We start from the raw sequence: 15,623 nt of genomic DNA on the forward strand, positions 1-15,623 counted from the left end.
ATCCTTTCCAGTTGAGAAGATTCTGGCTCCTATATTTCACTTAAGTGTGAAGCGATCAAGATCTGGGTTTAGAAGTGGGCAGTGTGCATGGGAAGAAAGAGGTAAGAGAAATTAGGGAATATTAGTAATAATACTCCACATTTATATACTAATTTATGGTCTGCAGAGTTTATCATAGGAAGCAGAATAGAGGCCCAGAGGGTAGCCTCTGAAATGAGACTGCTGGGGTTCAAACCTCAACTCTACAGAGAATTCTGAGGGAGGTCTGAAACAATTCACAGAACCTTTCCCAGCCTTAGTTTCTCAAGCACTAAAAAGGACTGATTCTAAGGAATCCACATATTTCATACAGTTGTTGGCTAATTAAATAATAAAATATGTATGAAGCCCTTCACGTGTCAAGCCTGGCTCACAGGAAGCATCAATCAGTATTCACTATCACTATCACCACACATATCATTTCTCTTTAATCCTTGCAAAAGCTCCCTGCTATGGTGAGAAGAGTGCACAGGAAGGATGACTGGATCTGGGGGTGGGAGGTGGAGAATGGGAGGAGTCAGGAGTGAGACTTTGGTTTGTAAACTCAGCTATATTGCTGAAACTAACTCTAGGGTTCTGGGCCCTTCACTTAACCCCTGTGGGATTTTTTCTTCACAAAGTGTGGTTCCTTGCAACTCATATTCTCTATAATTTAAAAACATTGAATTTTTGAGTCAAGAGGAAAAATAATGACTCCCCAAAGATGTCCCCTCCTAATACCTGGAACCTTAAATATGTAGCCTCTAAGGAATTTTGCAGACATGATTAAAGATCAGGACTATGGGATGGAGAGATGATCCTGGATAGCCTGAGTGGGCCCAATCTAATCACTTGCGTTCTTAAAAGTGGAAGAGAGAGGCAGAAGTGTGATTCAGAGGGATGCTACATGAGAAGGACTTCCCCACCCCATCCACTGTAGCTAGCTTTGAAGATGCAGGAATGGGGCATGAGCCAAGAAATGTGGGTGGCTTCTAGAATTGAACTTTCTTACAGCCAGCAAGAAAATGAGGACCTGGGTGCTCCAACTGCAAGGAACTGCCATTTATCCAAATAAGGAGGACACACATTTTCCCTCAGCCTCTAGAAAGGAATGCAGGCTGTTGACACCCTGATTTTAGTATGGCAAGACTCTGACCAGACCAGGTGGACTTCTGACCTGCAGAACTCTAACATAATGAGTTTGCGTTGTCTTAAACCACTCCAGTACTCTTGCCTGGAAAATCCTATGGACAGAGGAGCCTGGTAGGCTACAGTCCATGGGGTCGGTAAGAGTCTGACACGACTGAGCGACTTCACTTCCCCTTTTCCCTTTCATGCACTGGAGAAGGAAATGGCAACCCACTCCAGTGTTCTTGCCTGGAGAATCCCAGGGATGCTGGAGCCTGGTGGGCTGCTGTCTCTGGGGTCGCATAGAGTCGGACATGACTGAAGCGACTTAGAAGTAGCAAACCACTAAATTCATGGTAATTTGTTACAGCAGCAACAGGAAACTAATGTACTAAAGTTTCCAGCTTAAATTGTTCAGCTGGTGTCACTAAGTCAAGCTCACTCTGTTTGCTGCACAACAGGCCACTAAGTCTACAGACAGGTGTTGAGGCAAGGAATAACTATTTGGCAAGACAGCAGACAGAGAAGATGGCAGATTAATGTCTCAAAATAACAATTTTTATGGGGTCTGGATGCCAGGTTCTTTTATAGAACAGAGTTGGGGGAAGTGAAGTAAAGGAAAAAGGCCATTTATCTTGAAAAATAGGAGGGGGTATATTAATTTCCTTTCTGCAGCCATTCCCAGGTGGGCAGGGTCAGATTGTCTCCCTGATGGTTGAACAAAGGAACATTTAACGGTGAGGAAGAAGGGCAGGGTTCCCTGAGGCAGGCCATTATGTATGATTATATTAACAAAAGCAATGAAAAGCAAAGGTTACAGTCAAAGAAACAGATCCAACATGGAATCGAAATTGTCCATTCCCTGTTACATTTCCAGCAGTCTATCAAATTCAAGAATGATTAGGTATGGAAATGCTGTAGGGTGATGAGGGACTAGTTCTTAGATATGTAGGGTTGGAGAGGCAATGAGAGGAAGGTGTTCACATGGCAGTGCTCAGACCACACTTGGCCATGTGGGATTGGATTTGAGGAAGTGGTGGCAATAACTTTGAAAGAATGTGCCAGGGAGGTGATGTAGGGAAAGACTCCATGGAGGGGAGGAGGGGGGCAGTTTCTTGGGTTGACAGCTCCTCCATTTGACTTCCATTCAAACCTTAGCCATGCCGAACTCCTGTTCATCATAATTGGAATATATGGACTTTGTTTTTAAAAAATCACTAGGGAGTCATATTGAGTAAATTTTATAGACCACAATAATTTTATTTATGGACTTAAATCGACACTTCAATAAATGAATAATGCTTTGAAACTTGCTTTTTGTAAGTTTCCAAAGGAAAGTCTGAAAATTTTAAGTGTTTTTCCTTTCCTTGCCTGTGAATCTTTTTAACAATGGAAATGTTTTGTCTCCTAAGAGTGGCATGGAACTCAAATATATGACTCACTGGAAATGCCGACCACCTTTTTGCTAGTAAAAAATGGGAAATGAGTTAGGAGAAAGCCCAAGAGAAACAGAGGCTGATACTCAGGAAAGTGGAAGGCCTATGGGGACATCTCTATGTTGAACCAGGAGGAGTGATGTGGAGCATTATAATGAGAGACAGAAAAAGTGAATAAAATGTTAGTCATTGATAATTGGGCCATTAGAAGGGGAAAAAAAGCCAAAGGAAAAAAGTGCACAATAACAATTAAAAAATCTCTAGCTTTTATTTACTGGATTCCCTCCCTTCATCAATGTAGGTCTCTGCTGGGAGCCCTGTAGGCTAGGCTGGTCTAGCCCTTGATCATTGTTGATCAGATTTTTCTTGATTGTGAGTCCATGCCTACCAAACCTGTCTACCCAGAGATGGCCCAGTAAAGTTCCCTTCTCTACTCTGGCTCTCCTGTTACCCCTGAGTTGTCCATTTCCTCTAGTGTCTAAGAAAGAGGTAAAACGCAAACCAGCCCATTTCCCTGTGGGTACATAGTTCTCATCAAAGGATTTTGCAATGGAGAAGGTAGAAACCATTGGTGACTCAGGTCAGCCACTGGGCAAAATTGAAAAGCAATATTATCCTGTGTTGTCCTTTAGCATCACTCTACATCCCTTTTTCTTGGTCTTAACTTTTCCTCAGTGCTGTTCCCTGTCTGTGCCATGTTCCCACCCCCACTCTACCTCACCTGCCTAAACCGATGTGTCATTTTCAGGTAGCCCATACTGAATGTTGATTCTTCCCAGAAATTTTCAACATGGCTCAGGATGTTAGATCTTTGCTACATAATAAGACTTCAGCCAATTGGAATTAATTCATTCTAAGCTGTGAATGACTGATTGCCCCTTAGTGCTCCCAGGAGCATTCTCAAAATTAAAATCCTGTTAACGCAACAGACCCTTGATTGGTGGAATATTAAGGTAGCATGAGGGATATATTGAAGGACAGAGACTGAGAAGAGGCAGTGCCAATTAGGGAATCAAGGCACTAACTGCTCTGCACTATCCACTTGAACGCTCATTCAGTGTGCTTTCAAGCAGAACTGGGTTTTATTTATCCCAAAAATAATCAGTACCCTACCACCATTTAAGGAAAATAGGTCCCCACAAGTTACCAGGTATGTTTCACTGTGCAATCTTAGTTTTTAGTATACTTATTCTTTCTTTTTAATTGTGTATCAGATACTAATATGGAAATAACCATTCCTTTGTAACTAAAAACAGTTTAAAAATTTATAAGGTAATACCCTATGTGGGTTAGAGTTTGGGAAAGTAATAGTCATGTACTGCAAAGGGCGGTATAAATTAGTTTGTTTTCTGTAGGTCATGTTGGCAATCAAAATTCATGGAATTTCTGAAGGAAATAACTGAGTGTGTATGCAAAAATTTACCGAGAGGATTTCTTGCAGCATTTTTGTAATCATGAGAAATTGTACACACTAAAATGTCCACAAAAGGATGTTTATTATATAAATTAGTGGCACATCCAATCAATGAAATACAATGCCAGTCATCACAAAATTATATTGAAGGTAATTGTTTAATGATACAGCACAATGTTTAGAATATAGAGTTATGAGAAAAATCATGTTACAAATACAAATTTGTGACATGATCTTGTACATTTTTGTTGCTCAGTCGTATTCGACTCTTTGCGACCCCATGAACTGTATAGCACACCAGGCTTCCCTGTCCTTCGCTATCTCCCAGAATGTGCTCAAACTCACGTCCACCGAGTCAGTGATAGCATTCAACCATCTCATCCTCTGTCGCCGCCTTCTCCTCCTGCCCTCAATCTTTCCCAGCATCAGGGCCTTTTCCAATGAGTCGGCTCTTCGCATCAGGTGGCCAAAGGATTGGAGCTTCAGCTTTAGCATCAGTCCTTCCAGTGAATATTCAGGGTTGATTTCCTTTAGGACTGACTGGTTTGATCTCCTTGCAGTCCAAGAGACTCGCAAGAGTCTTCTCCAGCACCACAGATTTATATGTATTATCTCTGGATGGTGAAATTATAGGTGGTTTTAATTTTCTTCTTTTTGTTTATCTGTGTTTTCTGAAGCTTCTCCAATAAGTGTGTTCATTTTCATTGAGAAAAAATAGAATTACTTTTCTTTTAAGGAATCTGAGCATCCTCCCAAAATAAATAACACAGCAGTTCTTGTAGTTTTTATACCTAGAGGCGTCTGATCTAGTTTACCTCAGGATAAATAAGTGGTTTAATTAGAGGTATAAAGTCTGTGCTAATAGGTATAAAAAGAAATACAGTTAAGGGAAGTTTAATTTATGCAGGTATACACATTTACTTTTACACATTCTAATGAACATTAGCCAACAACCAAAGTTCTTAGTCATCATTTTTAGTTTAAAATGTACTAGACCATTATATAACAAATATATAGAGCACCGTCAATAGTTAAATTGGAAGAATTGCTTCACCAGAGAGAAGTCTTTGTGGAGAAATGATAGAACTGATTAGACTGTCGAAAATAATAGTAAATTATCATACTGCCCTCTTTTGGTAGCTATTTGTAATTCATTTTACATTCACTCCCATTAAAGATGTTAATATACAAATTCATGCACTACCTAAACCAATTTTGTTGATTTAAAATTTTTTTCATTGAAGTATAGTTGATTACAGTCAATGTTGTGTTTCAGGTATACAGCAAAGTGATTCAGCTATATATATATATTCCTTTTCAAATTCTTTATAGGTTATTATAAGATATTGAATATTGTTCCCTGTGTTATACAGTAGGTCCTTGTTGTTTATCTACAAAGTAAACTAACTTTAAATCACCTTTTTCCTCAACAGAACATGCTTATAATTCCAGTTTGCTGTCACCATCTGGTAAGATTGTTATTTCATGACTTTGGGGGCATTTCAGGAAAATATTCTAAAAGTTCTTCATGCAATGTCAGATACAGCAAAACTGTTTTCTTGCGTGAAGCTTAATTAAATTCTGTCATTAAACCTACACCTGAGAAATCAATAGCAAAAGACAACAGGACAGGCATACCTATCCCCCCACATTGTAAACTGTTTATTTGTCCTGTGTATATGGAGAGGTCAAGCTATTGGATCTTTTTAATATTTAAACATGCAAAGCGTGTGCAATAGACTGACCTCTTAGTGTAAGTGGAGTTATTCACTTACTTATTAAGTGGAGTTATTATAGTGTAAGTGTAAGATTATAGTGTAAGTGGAGTTATTCACTTAGTGTAAGTGGAGTTACTAGTAGCTACACGGTAGCTACTAATGTTCTTCAATGTTCTTTTTGGTATTCTAGTTCATAAGTCTCCTGAAGAGTATCAAGAACATAAACGTGCTGAATGTTCAATATAGAGCGTTGAAATGTTCTCTTAAATATACTTCCTTAGCACCGCACTAAATGAATATCTTTCAAAAGGCTTAGGACTCATGAGAATGGGAAAGCAGATGAATTAAAAAATTTATAACTGGGACCCATCTTGGCAGGAGCCATGAACGGAACCCACATTTGAGACTGCTGGCTGTAATGGGACCTCAGGGATAAAGTGGTCCCGCAATCCCTTAGTTAATGACACAGTGATGCCTGTAACAGTTGAGTAACTTATCTAATTTCACACAGCCTTTTGCCTCAAGAGGCAACAGGTAGCTTCTCTGACTCCTTCTGTATGTCTCTCTTTCTGTAATGTATATGTAACAATCTTTTGTTACAGAACAATCTTTTTTTTCGTATAAGGAGTGAGTCGACTCATGTTCTGTCCTCAGTTGCATGAAAATGAGTTTCTACTGTTATTAATTCACTCACTTAAATAAAATTAGTAATCACTGTTACTGCTCATGCACATACTACATGCCTAGGAGTCTTCCAACATCTCATTCTGCTTCCAGGCTTACAGTATAGGGATCATTATATTCAGATGAGGTTACTGAGGTTAGATGGGGAAACTGATGGTCAGACAGGATGAAACGTGCTCATTCTCTCGAGCCACACAACTTGGGTTTGAATTTGGCCACTACCCTCCCATATCCATTGGTAGCTGTGTGACTTTGGACAAGTTCCTTCACCTTACTGTGCCTCAGTTTCTTTATCTATAAATTGGGGAGAATAATAGTATTTACTTCATAGGGAAGTTGTGAAAATGAAATGCGATAACACATGTGTCCGGCACAGAGTAAACCCTCAGCAAGTAATAATGATTGTTATTATTAAGTTATTACGTCATCAGGCAAAGATTCAGACCTAGGACGGCAAATCTCCGAAGCCCAAGCTCTTTTTACTAAGCTAGTTTGCTTCTTCGTTGTTACACTTATAGGATAAAATGAACCACTGTATTTTTCTTGTGCTGCATTAGTCTTCTTAGACTTAATCATAGTGATATCTTTGCAAAGCCCTGTTTGCATGGAATGAGGTCAGGGTTTGGAAACATACATGGATACTAGGCACAATCTTGGGGCCCAAGGGGGAAAGCCAGCACACATCCAGGGATGGACAGACAGCTGTGCCTGCAGGCCTCTTTGGGTGGTGTCACCATTCAGAAAAATGAATAGTCATTCTTTAAAAACCAGCTTTGGCCAATTATATTGTTCTGCCACAAAAATAAAGGATTCTGTATTCACACTTTGAATGTTATTGCTCAAGAACTGCCTTGCTTCTCAAGAAATGTACTTGGTAAGTTTTAAAAATGTAGTTAAATAAATAAATGAAAGAACTAAAAAAATGTAGTAAATGACAAAATTTGGAAGCAATAATGTAGGACAGACAGGGTGTGTGTCTTTCAGCTAACGCATGAGTGGTCTAAAACAGACAGGCTAGCCAAGTGCCTTGACACACCCAGATGTTGTCCTTACCAGCTGAATATCAGGCTCCCTACTGCAAAGCTTGTTTTAGTTGTAAACTGTTTATTTGTCCTGTGTATATGGAAAGGTCAAGCTATTGGATCTTTTTAATATTTAAACATGCAAAGCGTGTGCAATAGACTGACCTCTTAGTGTAAGTGGAGTTATTCCACAGGAAATTTACAGTCTGATTGATTGCCTTAATAGCAGCTGTATTTTAAAATAACTTACCAGGAAATTGTATTAGGTAGTACACTATTGAGTGATAGCAATGTTGTTTTTTTAAATCCTAAATTCACTGTGAATAGAGTTACCAATTGTGATTATAAACAGAGTAGAACCTATGTGTCAAATTATTAAACTATAACATGTCTAGAACTGTCTGGCTGAAAAAATTTGAAAATACTTTGTCGTGGTCCCTAAACTTATTTCCATAATATTCTATAGGTCACAGCAGGCTTTGCAGTCATGAGTCTCATGTTGGCTGTGAAATGAAACAGTCATCTTTATTTCATCTCCTAGGTCCTTTCTTTGTGATTTTCTGATAAAATGTATACTACTCACTGAGTGATTATGGGACTTACACATTTAACTAGATATTGGCCTGATAGCATGTTGTCTACTTTTCATAATTATATCTCAAAAGTTCTAATTCCTTAAAATTCAGTAAATAAATTTGTTTCAAAGTATTTATTGGAATTTTTCTTTCTCCTGCAGCTGAATCATCTCTCATTGATTTTGTCCCCTACTCCAATGGTACTCCAGGCAAGATTTTGAAAAAATTTAACCTAGATTTACCCCAACTTGTTAAGTTTTGATTTAATTATATCTTTGTCTTGTCTTTTTTCTTTGGGATAAAAGAGGTTGAAACTACAAGCCTAAATGGTAAGAAGTTTTCTAAAGCAAGTAAAAGTTGAACCCTTAATATAATGAATGAATGTATAATGAATGATGTTGAAAGTTTCCTTATTCAAATAACAAACATGGACACAAAAAATCCCCCAGACCCTCAACTCTGGAGAGCAACCTAGACTTTCTGGTTTATTGTGGAGGGAGAACAGTGTCTGCCACTCCAACTATTCTCTGAAAGGAAAGAACTATCGATCACATTTTGAGAGCCTTCCTTACTTTCTGGAACCATGCCAACACACTATACAGGACAGATTGTTTAAATGGGAAAAGTACATCCAGTGACTTTAATATGATTCAGCCTGGATTTAGAGGCACAGAGTGTTCAAAGACAGCTTTTACAGATGATTTTATCAATTTTTAAATAATATCAAATACCAAAAAAAAAAAAAAACCCAACAACAACAACAACACCCTGGCTTCAGGAAAAGAGCAAAGAATTGGGCTGTATTCAAGGAAGGTGGGCAAGGCAGCACACTCTGTTCCCTTCCTCTGTGGGTAGACAGCTTCCATCTTACTGCAGTCAAAACCCAACACTTCACAATTCCTTAGTTAAGATGAAATCTCACCATGTGGTTGGTGGTTAAGGAGCTAAACAATTAGAGATGCAACGCATGCTGATCAGAACTGGTTTAAATTCACATTTAGTCCAGTGGTAAGGGCCAGACATTATCATTTTTATGTGCAATTACTTTTTTACAGTGAAAGAACATCTTCAAAACCTCTTTGGCAGTAGTTTTTAGATCCCATTTATGTGGGTTTTTTAAAAAAGTGTGATAATGTATCTTTTTTTTCCCCCTTAAAGTTTCATCCAGAATAATAAATTCTAGAAGGATTTTCATTTAAAGAAATACCAGTAGGGTAGATTTTAAGTAAAACAAGGTGAAAATGAGATTACATGTTCAAGATCTCCGAATTTAAATTAGAATTCCTTAAAGATTGCTTTATAAGTATACCATTAGGTACAAATGCATTAAGCATCTACAGGGCTATGTATTAAAGTTAGTACTAACTATAGAAGTGTCATATTCCTTAGGGACTTTCCTTATGATAGAGAAAAAAGGGGACAAAATATTAAGCAACATGAATGAGTTTATTTAAATCTAATAATTACGGGAGTGTTGCTGTGTTTTAGGCTCATAACATGTGTTCAGGAAACACATTTTTAAATGAATGAATGCTTCTCAGGCATTGTCTGTGGGAGTTGGGGAGTGGACAGTGTGGTAAGGGGGTGGGCAGCAAATACATTTGCTTTTGCAAAACTCTCTTAACTTCTCCAGGATTTGAGGGGAAGAGAAATGTTTAAGGAATCTATGAAGATGCATGTATTTGTTAATAATGCCAATAATTGTGCTAATTTTTATTATTTTACTTCAGATGCTACTTCAAGTGTGTTATCTACTTTGAACAAAACAGGTAATGTCAAGTTATTTCTGAATATAATAACTTATCTTCTATGGCTTCTTGAATTCCTCACTGTGTTCCTCTGGGTTAGTAAAAGTTACCTCTTTGCCCATTTCCTATGACTCCAACTATTGACTTATTACTCATTTTACTTTGACCCTGAACTATATATATAGTTCTGGTGTCACCACACTTCTGGGCTTCCAAACTCTTATGGCAATAGCATTCCATTTAAAATAACATTTATTATTTTTCTGATTATAGTTGTAATTCATCTTAACTCATAATTTTTTTTCCGTTATGTGTATTTTATTTTTTTAAATTTATTTATTTTAATTGGAGGCTACTTATTTTAAAATTTTGTAATGGTTTCTGCTACACATTGACCTGAATCAGCCATGGGTTTACGTGTGTTCCCCATCCTGAACCCCCCTCTCACCTCCCTCCCCCATCTTAACTCATAAAAATGAGGAATATAGAAAAATGCAAAGAGGAAAATTATAATAATTTTTAATATTGCTTTCATAAGACTATTACTGATAATAATTTGGTATATTTCTATTCACTGTCATATATACATATATAGTATGTACATGTGTATAACAAAATTGTCATAGTTTACATAAATTTTTATATCTTGCCCTTTTGACTTCATACTAAGCTATAAGTATTTTCCAGCATACATTACTACTTTTTTGCTTCAATTGATTTTATTTATTTATTTATTTTTACCACTTCGTTTATTTTTTTAATTGAAGGATAATTGCTTTACAGAATTTTGTGATTTTCTGTCAAGCATCAGCCATAGGTACACCCATGTCCCCTCCCTCCTGAACCTCCTTCCCATCTCCCTCTCCATCTCACCCTTCTAGATTGTCACAGAGCCCCTGTTCAACATCCATAACTATTAGTGACTTGATAATATTCCATCTTGTACCATATGTGAACATTAAATTTGTTTTTACTTTTCAAATAGAAATTGTTGCAGTGAACATCCTTGTGCCAATATCTTTGCATTCCTCCCTGATTTCTGTAGAATGCTCTTCAAGGATTGGACTTATTTGGGTCAGCATTATGAATATTTTAAGGCCCTTGACACCTACTACACAATTACCTTCTAGAAAAGTTGTACCCAACAACATCCCTGCCAGCAATGGATAAGAATGTCTGTGTAAAAAAAAAAAAAAAAAGAATGTCTGTGTAACTGTACCTTTGCCCAGAGCTGAGACTATGTCATATTATTATATCTTCTTCTCAATTCCATAGGTTCCATTTTGCATTTTTTATTGTGAGGCTGAAGAACTTTCTTCCCTAAAAGTACTTTCTTTTTTCACTAGAACCAGGAGTTCATTTCAGTTGTGTTTTATTTACTCTGGAAAGGAATGTATTGGAGCAAGCAATGTATTTAAAGGATTCTTAATGCAAAATGCTATCAGCCTTTATGATTACCACCAATCATTGCCCATGGCTCTTTCACATACTGAAACAGAAACTCGTCAATAACATATAGAAATGAGATTTCTGAAGCTCAGAATATCATCATCATTAAGTGTTCCTCCAAGATCTGACCTTAATGTTTTCTTCAGAACTTGCCACTAACCCTAGGAGACAGGCCTTCTTAGCAAGTCTGTGTCCTGAAGACAGTCTGTTACATCATCTTTACAGTAAGGATTTATGAGCCTGATTCTCTCTTCACTGGAAACCGAGCCATGGGCTTTGTCCCCAGAGTATGTTGGGAAGGTATTTCTAAGGTTTGCTCCCTCAGAATATTAATATTTGCCTGTGAATCAAGACTTTGAACAATTCTCTCCTGGTTCTGCTGTGAGCTTATTGTATGACTGTAGTTGGATATTCTCTACCTCTCTGAGGATAATTTTATCTGTCAGTAATATTACATTATTATTATATTAATGCCTTAAGAAAATAGCAGGATACTTCGCGATATTAGAGTATCGTAGCAATATTTTGGATCTTGTGTTTACTGTTTGCATTAATTTTCATTCTGAATTGCCCTCTCTTTACAACCTGTCACCTGAAGATCCTTATAATGACTTAATTCTGCATATCTGAAGTGTTAAGTCCACATTAATTTGTCTAGCAGCAGCGCATGGAAACTGTGGTACAATTATGCAAGCATTGGGGTATGTAACAGATGTGATCCAACTAGGGAAACAGCAGTCCAAATCCAGACCCACCCTCTGCCAATGTTGTATGATCTGAGTACGTAAAGCTCATTCATCCTGCTGCTGAGATGACCAATAGTGTCTTGAAAGTGTCAACAGTATGATTTTCTTAGCAGTTCACTGAAATGATACTCATGGCAAATTGTTTTTAAAAAATAAGTAACAATTCTGCTCTAATGTTTAAATTGCTTCTTTGCAGAAAAAACTAAAATCACTATAGTAAAAACCTTCAATGCATCAGGTATGACTTATTATCAATATCTAGACTTTCTTTTTTTATACCTAAAGTTAAACAAATAGTGGTGGGTGTTTATATTTTCTTTCACCTTTTTCCTGTCTTTTAAAAATGAAATCTGTTCATAATGAATATATGTTTATGCACTGGGTACCTTAAATTGTACTAAGTGTTTGGGGTTATATAATAATGTACTGTGTTGTGTGCTGTGCTTAGCTGCTCAGTCGTGTCCAACTCTTTGCAACCCCGTGGACTGTAGCCCGCCAGGCTCCTCTGTCCATGGAATTCTCCAGGCAAGAATACTGGAGTGGGTTGCCATGCCCTCCTCCAGGGGATCTTCCCAACCCAGGGATCGAACCCAGGTCTCCCACATTGCAGGAGGATTCTTTACTGTCTGAACCACCAGGGAATAATAATTATTATTATATAATAATAATTAGACACAATTCCCACTCTTTAGAATCTCCTAGCCTATGGGGAGAGACAAGAGAAACAAACAGATAACTCTATGAACATATGAGCAAATAAAGGCAATGATTACATAAGTGTTTCTGACATGGTTAAGAGGCATGGGAGATACAAGGGCTGCTGCTAATGATTATCAGTGGTATGCAGTTTATGAAGGAAAGATTCTTAGAGGAGTGAACCTCAAAAATTATTTAAATCCAAAATGGGATGTACCTTTAAGTACCTATTATAAGATTAAGGATTCATGATTTGCTTAACAAAGGCTTTCAATTGATTCAAAGCAGGGTTTGGCAAACTATGGCCTGTGGGCCAAAGATGACCCACCATCTATGCTTGTAAATAAGGTTTTATTGAAACACTGCCATGTGCATTTGTTTATACACATTGTCTATGGCTACTTTCCTGCCACAATGAATAGTAAAGTAGCTGCAACAGAGACAAAAAATATTTTAGACACACAGAGCCCCAAATCTTTACTATTTGGCCCATTACAGCCAAAGTTTTCTGACTCATGATTTAAATGCTGACCTGTGGCCATATCCTTGGGAGAAATTATGGATAACATCCCCAGCAATTGGAAAGAAAATCCTCAGTATGAATGAATAGCAGAAGACATAAATCACTGGAAATGAAGGTACTACTAAAAATTTAGAGAAACAGGAGAGATGATAGAATGAAAAGCTTAGTGAGCAATAGACCAATGGTTGTAAAGAACATATAAACCATTACAACCCACCATCTGTATATTCTATAGTATTTGCATAGTATATGTTTTCAATGAGTTATATCCATAAGTAAGTATATTTTAAATGAAATCTTTCTGTTTTGGTGTGGGTAACATTGCTGGACCAGTATAGAAATCTACATGTCAGGTACCTTTTGCCATCTAAATTGTTTGCTCACAGAATCAAAACCCTTAGCTGAAACATGATGCCTACACACCAAACGTCAACTAAATCATTCTGGCAGGAACCACATCACACGTACTAACTCAAATTATAATTTTAGTTTATATCCACACTAGTTCTCTTGGGAAAGAATTAAGCACTCATAAAGTGCAGTAGAAATAAAATAGCAACCAGACATTGCATACATAATTCTGACCAAACCAGACCTAACAAGGACAGCAAAATATTTCTTAATATGACAACCTTTTCCCCTTAGCAGTCTGCTAATACACAATCAACATTTGCCCCTCACTTCTGTTAGAGATTTCTGATAATTTGCCAAAAGGATGAAATTAATGAAGGAAAGATTCTCAGTAGAGTAAATTTTGAGCTCTTTTCAAATCAAAGAAAAGATGTACCTCTCCTTTCACCAAAGGAGAAGATATTTCTCAGGTTAACATTTGTAAAGTTTTTTGTTCTAACATGGCTTATTTCTCCTCCCACTCATCTCTGCCTCCTTTGTATGCCTATGTCATCTGTTGTACTGGCCATCACTCCATTTTGCCTTCACTATAACTTTTTATAACATCATGTGAAATGCCATGCTGGATGAAGCACAAGCTGGAATCAAGATTGCCAGGAGAAATATCAATAACCTCAGATATGCAGATGACAGCACCCTTATGGCAGAAAGTGAAGAAGAACTAAAGAGCCTCTTGATGAAAGAGAAAGAGGAGAGTGAAAAAGCTGGCTTAAAACTTAACATTCAGAAAACTTAAGATCATGGCATCCGATCCCATCACATCATGGCAAATAGATGGGGAAACAATGGAAACAGTGGCAGACTATTTTGGGGGGCTCCAAAATCACTGCAGATGGTGACTGCAGCCATGAAATTAAGACACTTGCTCCTTGGAAGAAAAGTTATGACCAACCTAGACAGCAACCTAAAAAGGAGAGACATTACTTTGCCAACAAAGGTCCATCAATTCAAAGCTATGGTTTTTCTGGTAGTCATGTATGGATGTGAAAGTTGGACTATAAAGAAAGCTGAGCTCCAAATAATTGATGTTTTTGAACTGTGGTGTTGGAGAAGACCCTTGAGAGTCCCTTGGACTGCAAGGAGATCAAACCAGTCCGTCCTAAACGAAATCAGTCCTGAATATTCGTTGGAAAGACTGATGCTGAAACTGAAACTCCAATACTTTGGCCACCTGATGCGAAGAACTGACTCATTGGAAAAGACCCTGATGCTGGTAAAGATTGAAGGTGGGAGGAGAAGGGGACGACAGAGGAGGAGATGGTTGGATGGCATCACCAACTTGATGGACATGAGTTTGAGCAAGCTCCAAGAGTTGGTGATGGACAGGGAAGCCTGGTGTGCTGCAGTCCATGGGGTTGCAAAGAGTCAGACATGATTGAGCAGCTGAACTTACAACTTTTTATTTACTGGCTAGTATCCCTCACTAGATTGTAAGCTCCTTGAGGGCAGAGTCTGTATCTGGAACCTCCCAAAGCCTATAGAAGATGGGAGATGTTCAGCCAATATTTTTTGACTTTTACAGTTTTTGCCCATGTGAAAAGATATCACACATTGATGTTATTTCATACATATGTTTACATAAGGAGCTAAGACCAGCATTAGGGTGTTCATGGACTCTCAGAAAAGGAAAGAGGATCTATGAGTAAGGAAGGGCTGTTTCATTTAAAGTCTCTATACTCAGTTGTATTCATGCTGTTCCTTCTTTATTGGGCAGAAGAGGGATTAATTGGGAATGGGACAAAGAAATTTTCGGGAGGAGTAGGGGATCAGGTACTGACACACTAAAGAATGGTGTGAGTCCACTTCCATAGCTTGACTACTAAGAAATGAAAACTCATTCCTGTAGTCTTTGTGGAATTAATCATAGCCAATTATATCCAACATATAGTATTTTTGGTACATGTTCAATGCCTGAATTTGGGAATTCTCTTAATCTTGTATTTAAGTGTAGGTGTTAACATGTTTAACCCGCTGGGTTGTGTTTTCTTTGCAGGTGTCAAACCCCAGAGAAATATCTGCAATTTGTCATCTATTTGCAATGACTCAGGTTAGTTC

General features: G+C 37.7%; 1 protein-coding gene across 12 annotated transcripts in view; it reads left to right on the forward strand.

The window, feature by feature from the left end:
* Positions 1 to 15,623, forward strand: part of ADGRG2 (adhesion G protein-coupled receptor G2) — a 126,913-nt gene that overhangs the window by 77,256 nt on the left and 34,034 nt on the right. For 4 of the 12 annotated variants that reach the window (XM_081566518.1, XM_081566515.1, XM_081566517.1 and 1 more), the window contains 6 exons: positions 5,430 to 5,465; positions 8,157 to 8,204; positions 8,301 to 8,324; positions 9,726 to 9,764; positions 12,135 to 12,176; positions 15,562 to 15,615. In XM_081566518.1, coding sequence (XP_081422644.1) covers positions 5,430 to 5,465; positions 8,157 to 8,204; positions 8,301 to 8,324; positions 9,726 to 9,764; positions 12,135 to 12,176; positions 15,562 to 15,615 — 243 coding nt within the window. Of the gene's footprint in view, positions 1 to 5,429; positions 5,466 to 8,156; positions 8,246 to 8,300; positions 8,325 to 9,725; positions 9,765 to 12,134; positions 12,177 to 15,561; positions 15,616 to 15,623 lie in introns of all 12 variants that reach the window. The other 8 variants (XM_081566519.1, XM_081566522.1, XM_081566520.1 and 5 more) reach the window with 4 other exon arrangements.

This window comes from Giraffa tippelskirchi, chromosome X (assembly GCF_054371585.1).
Source record: "Giraffa tippelskirchi isolate mGirTip1 chromosome X, T2T-mGirTip1v1.2.pri, whole genome shotgun sequence".
Taxonomy (NCBI): domain Eukaryota; kingdom Metazoa; phylum Chordata; class Mammalia; order Artiodactyla; family Giraffidae; genus Giraffa; species Giraffa tippelskirchi.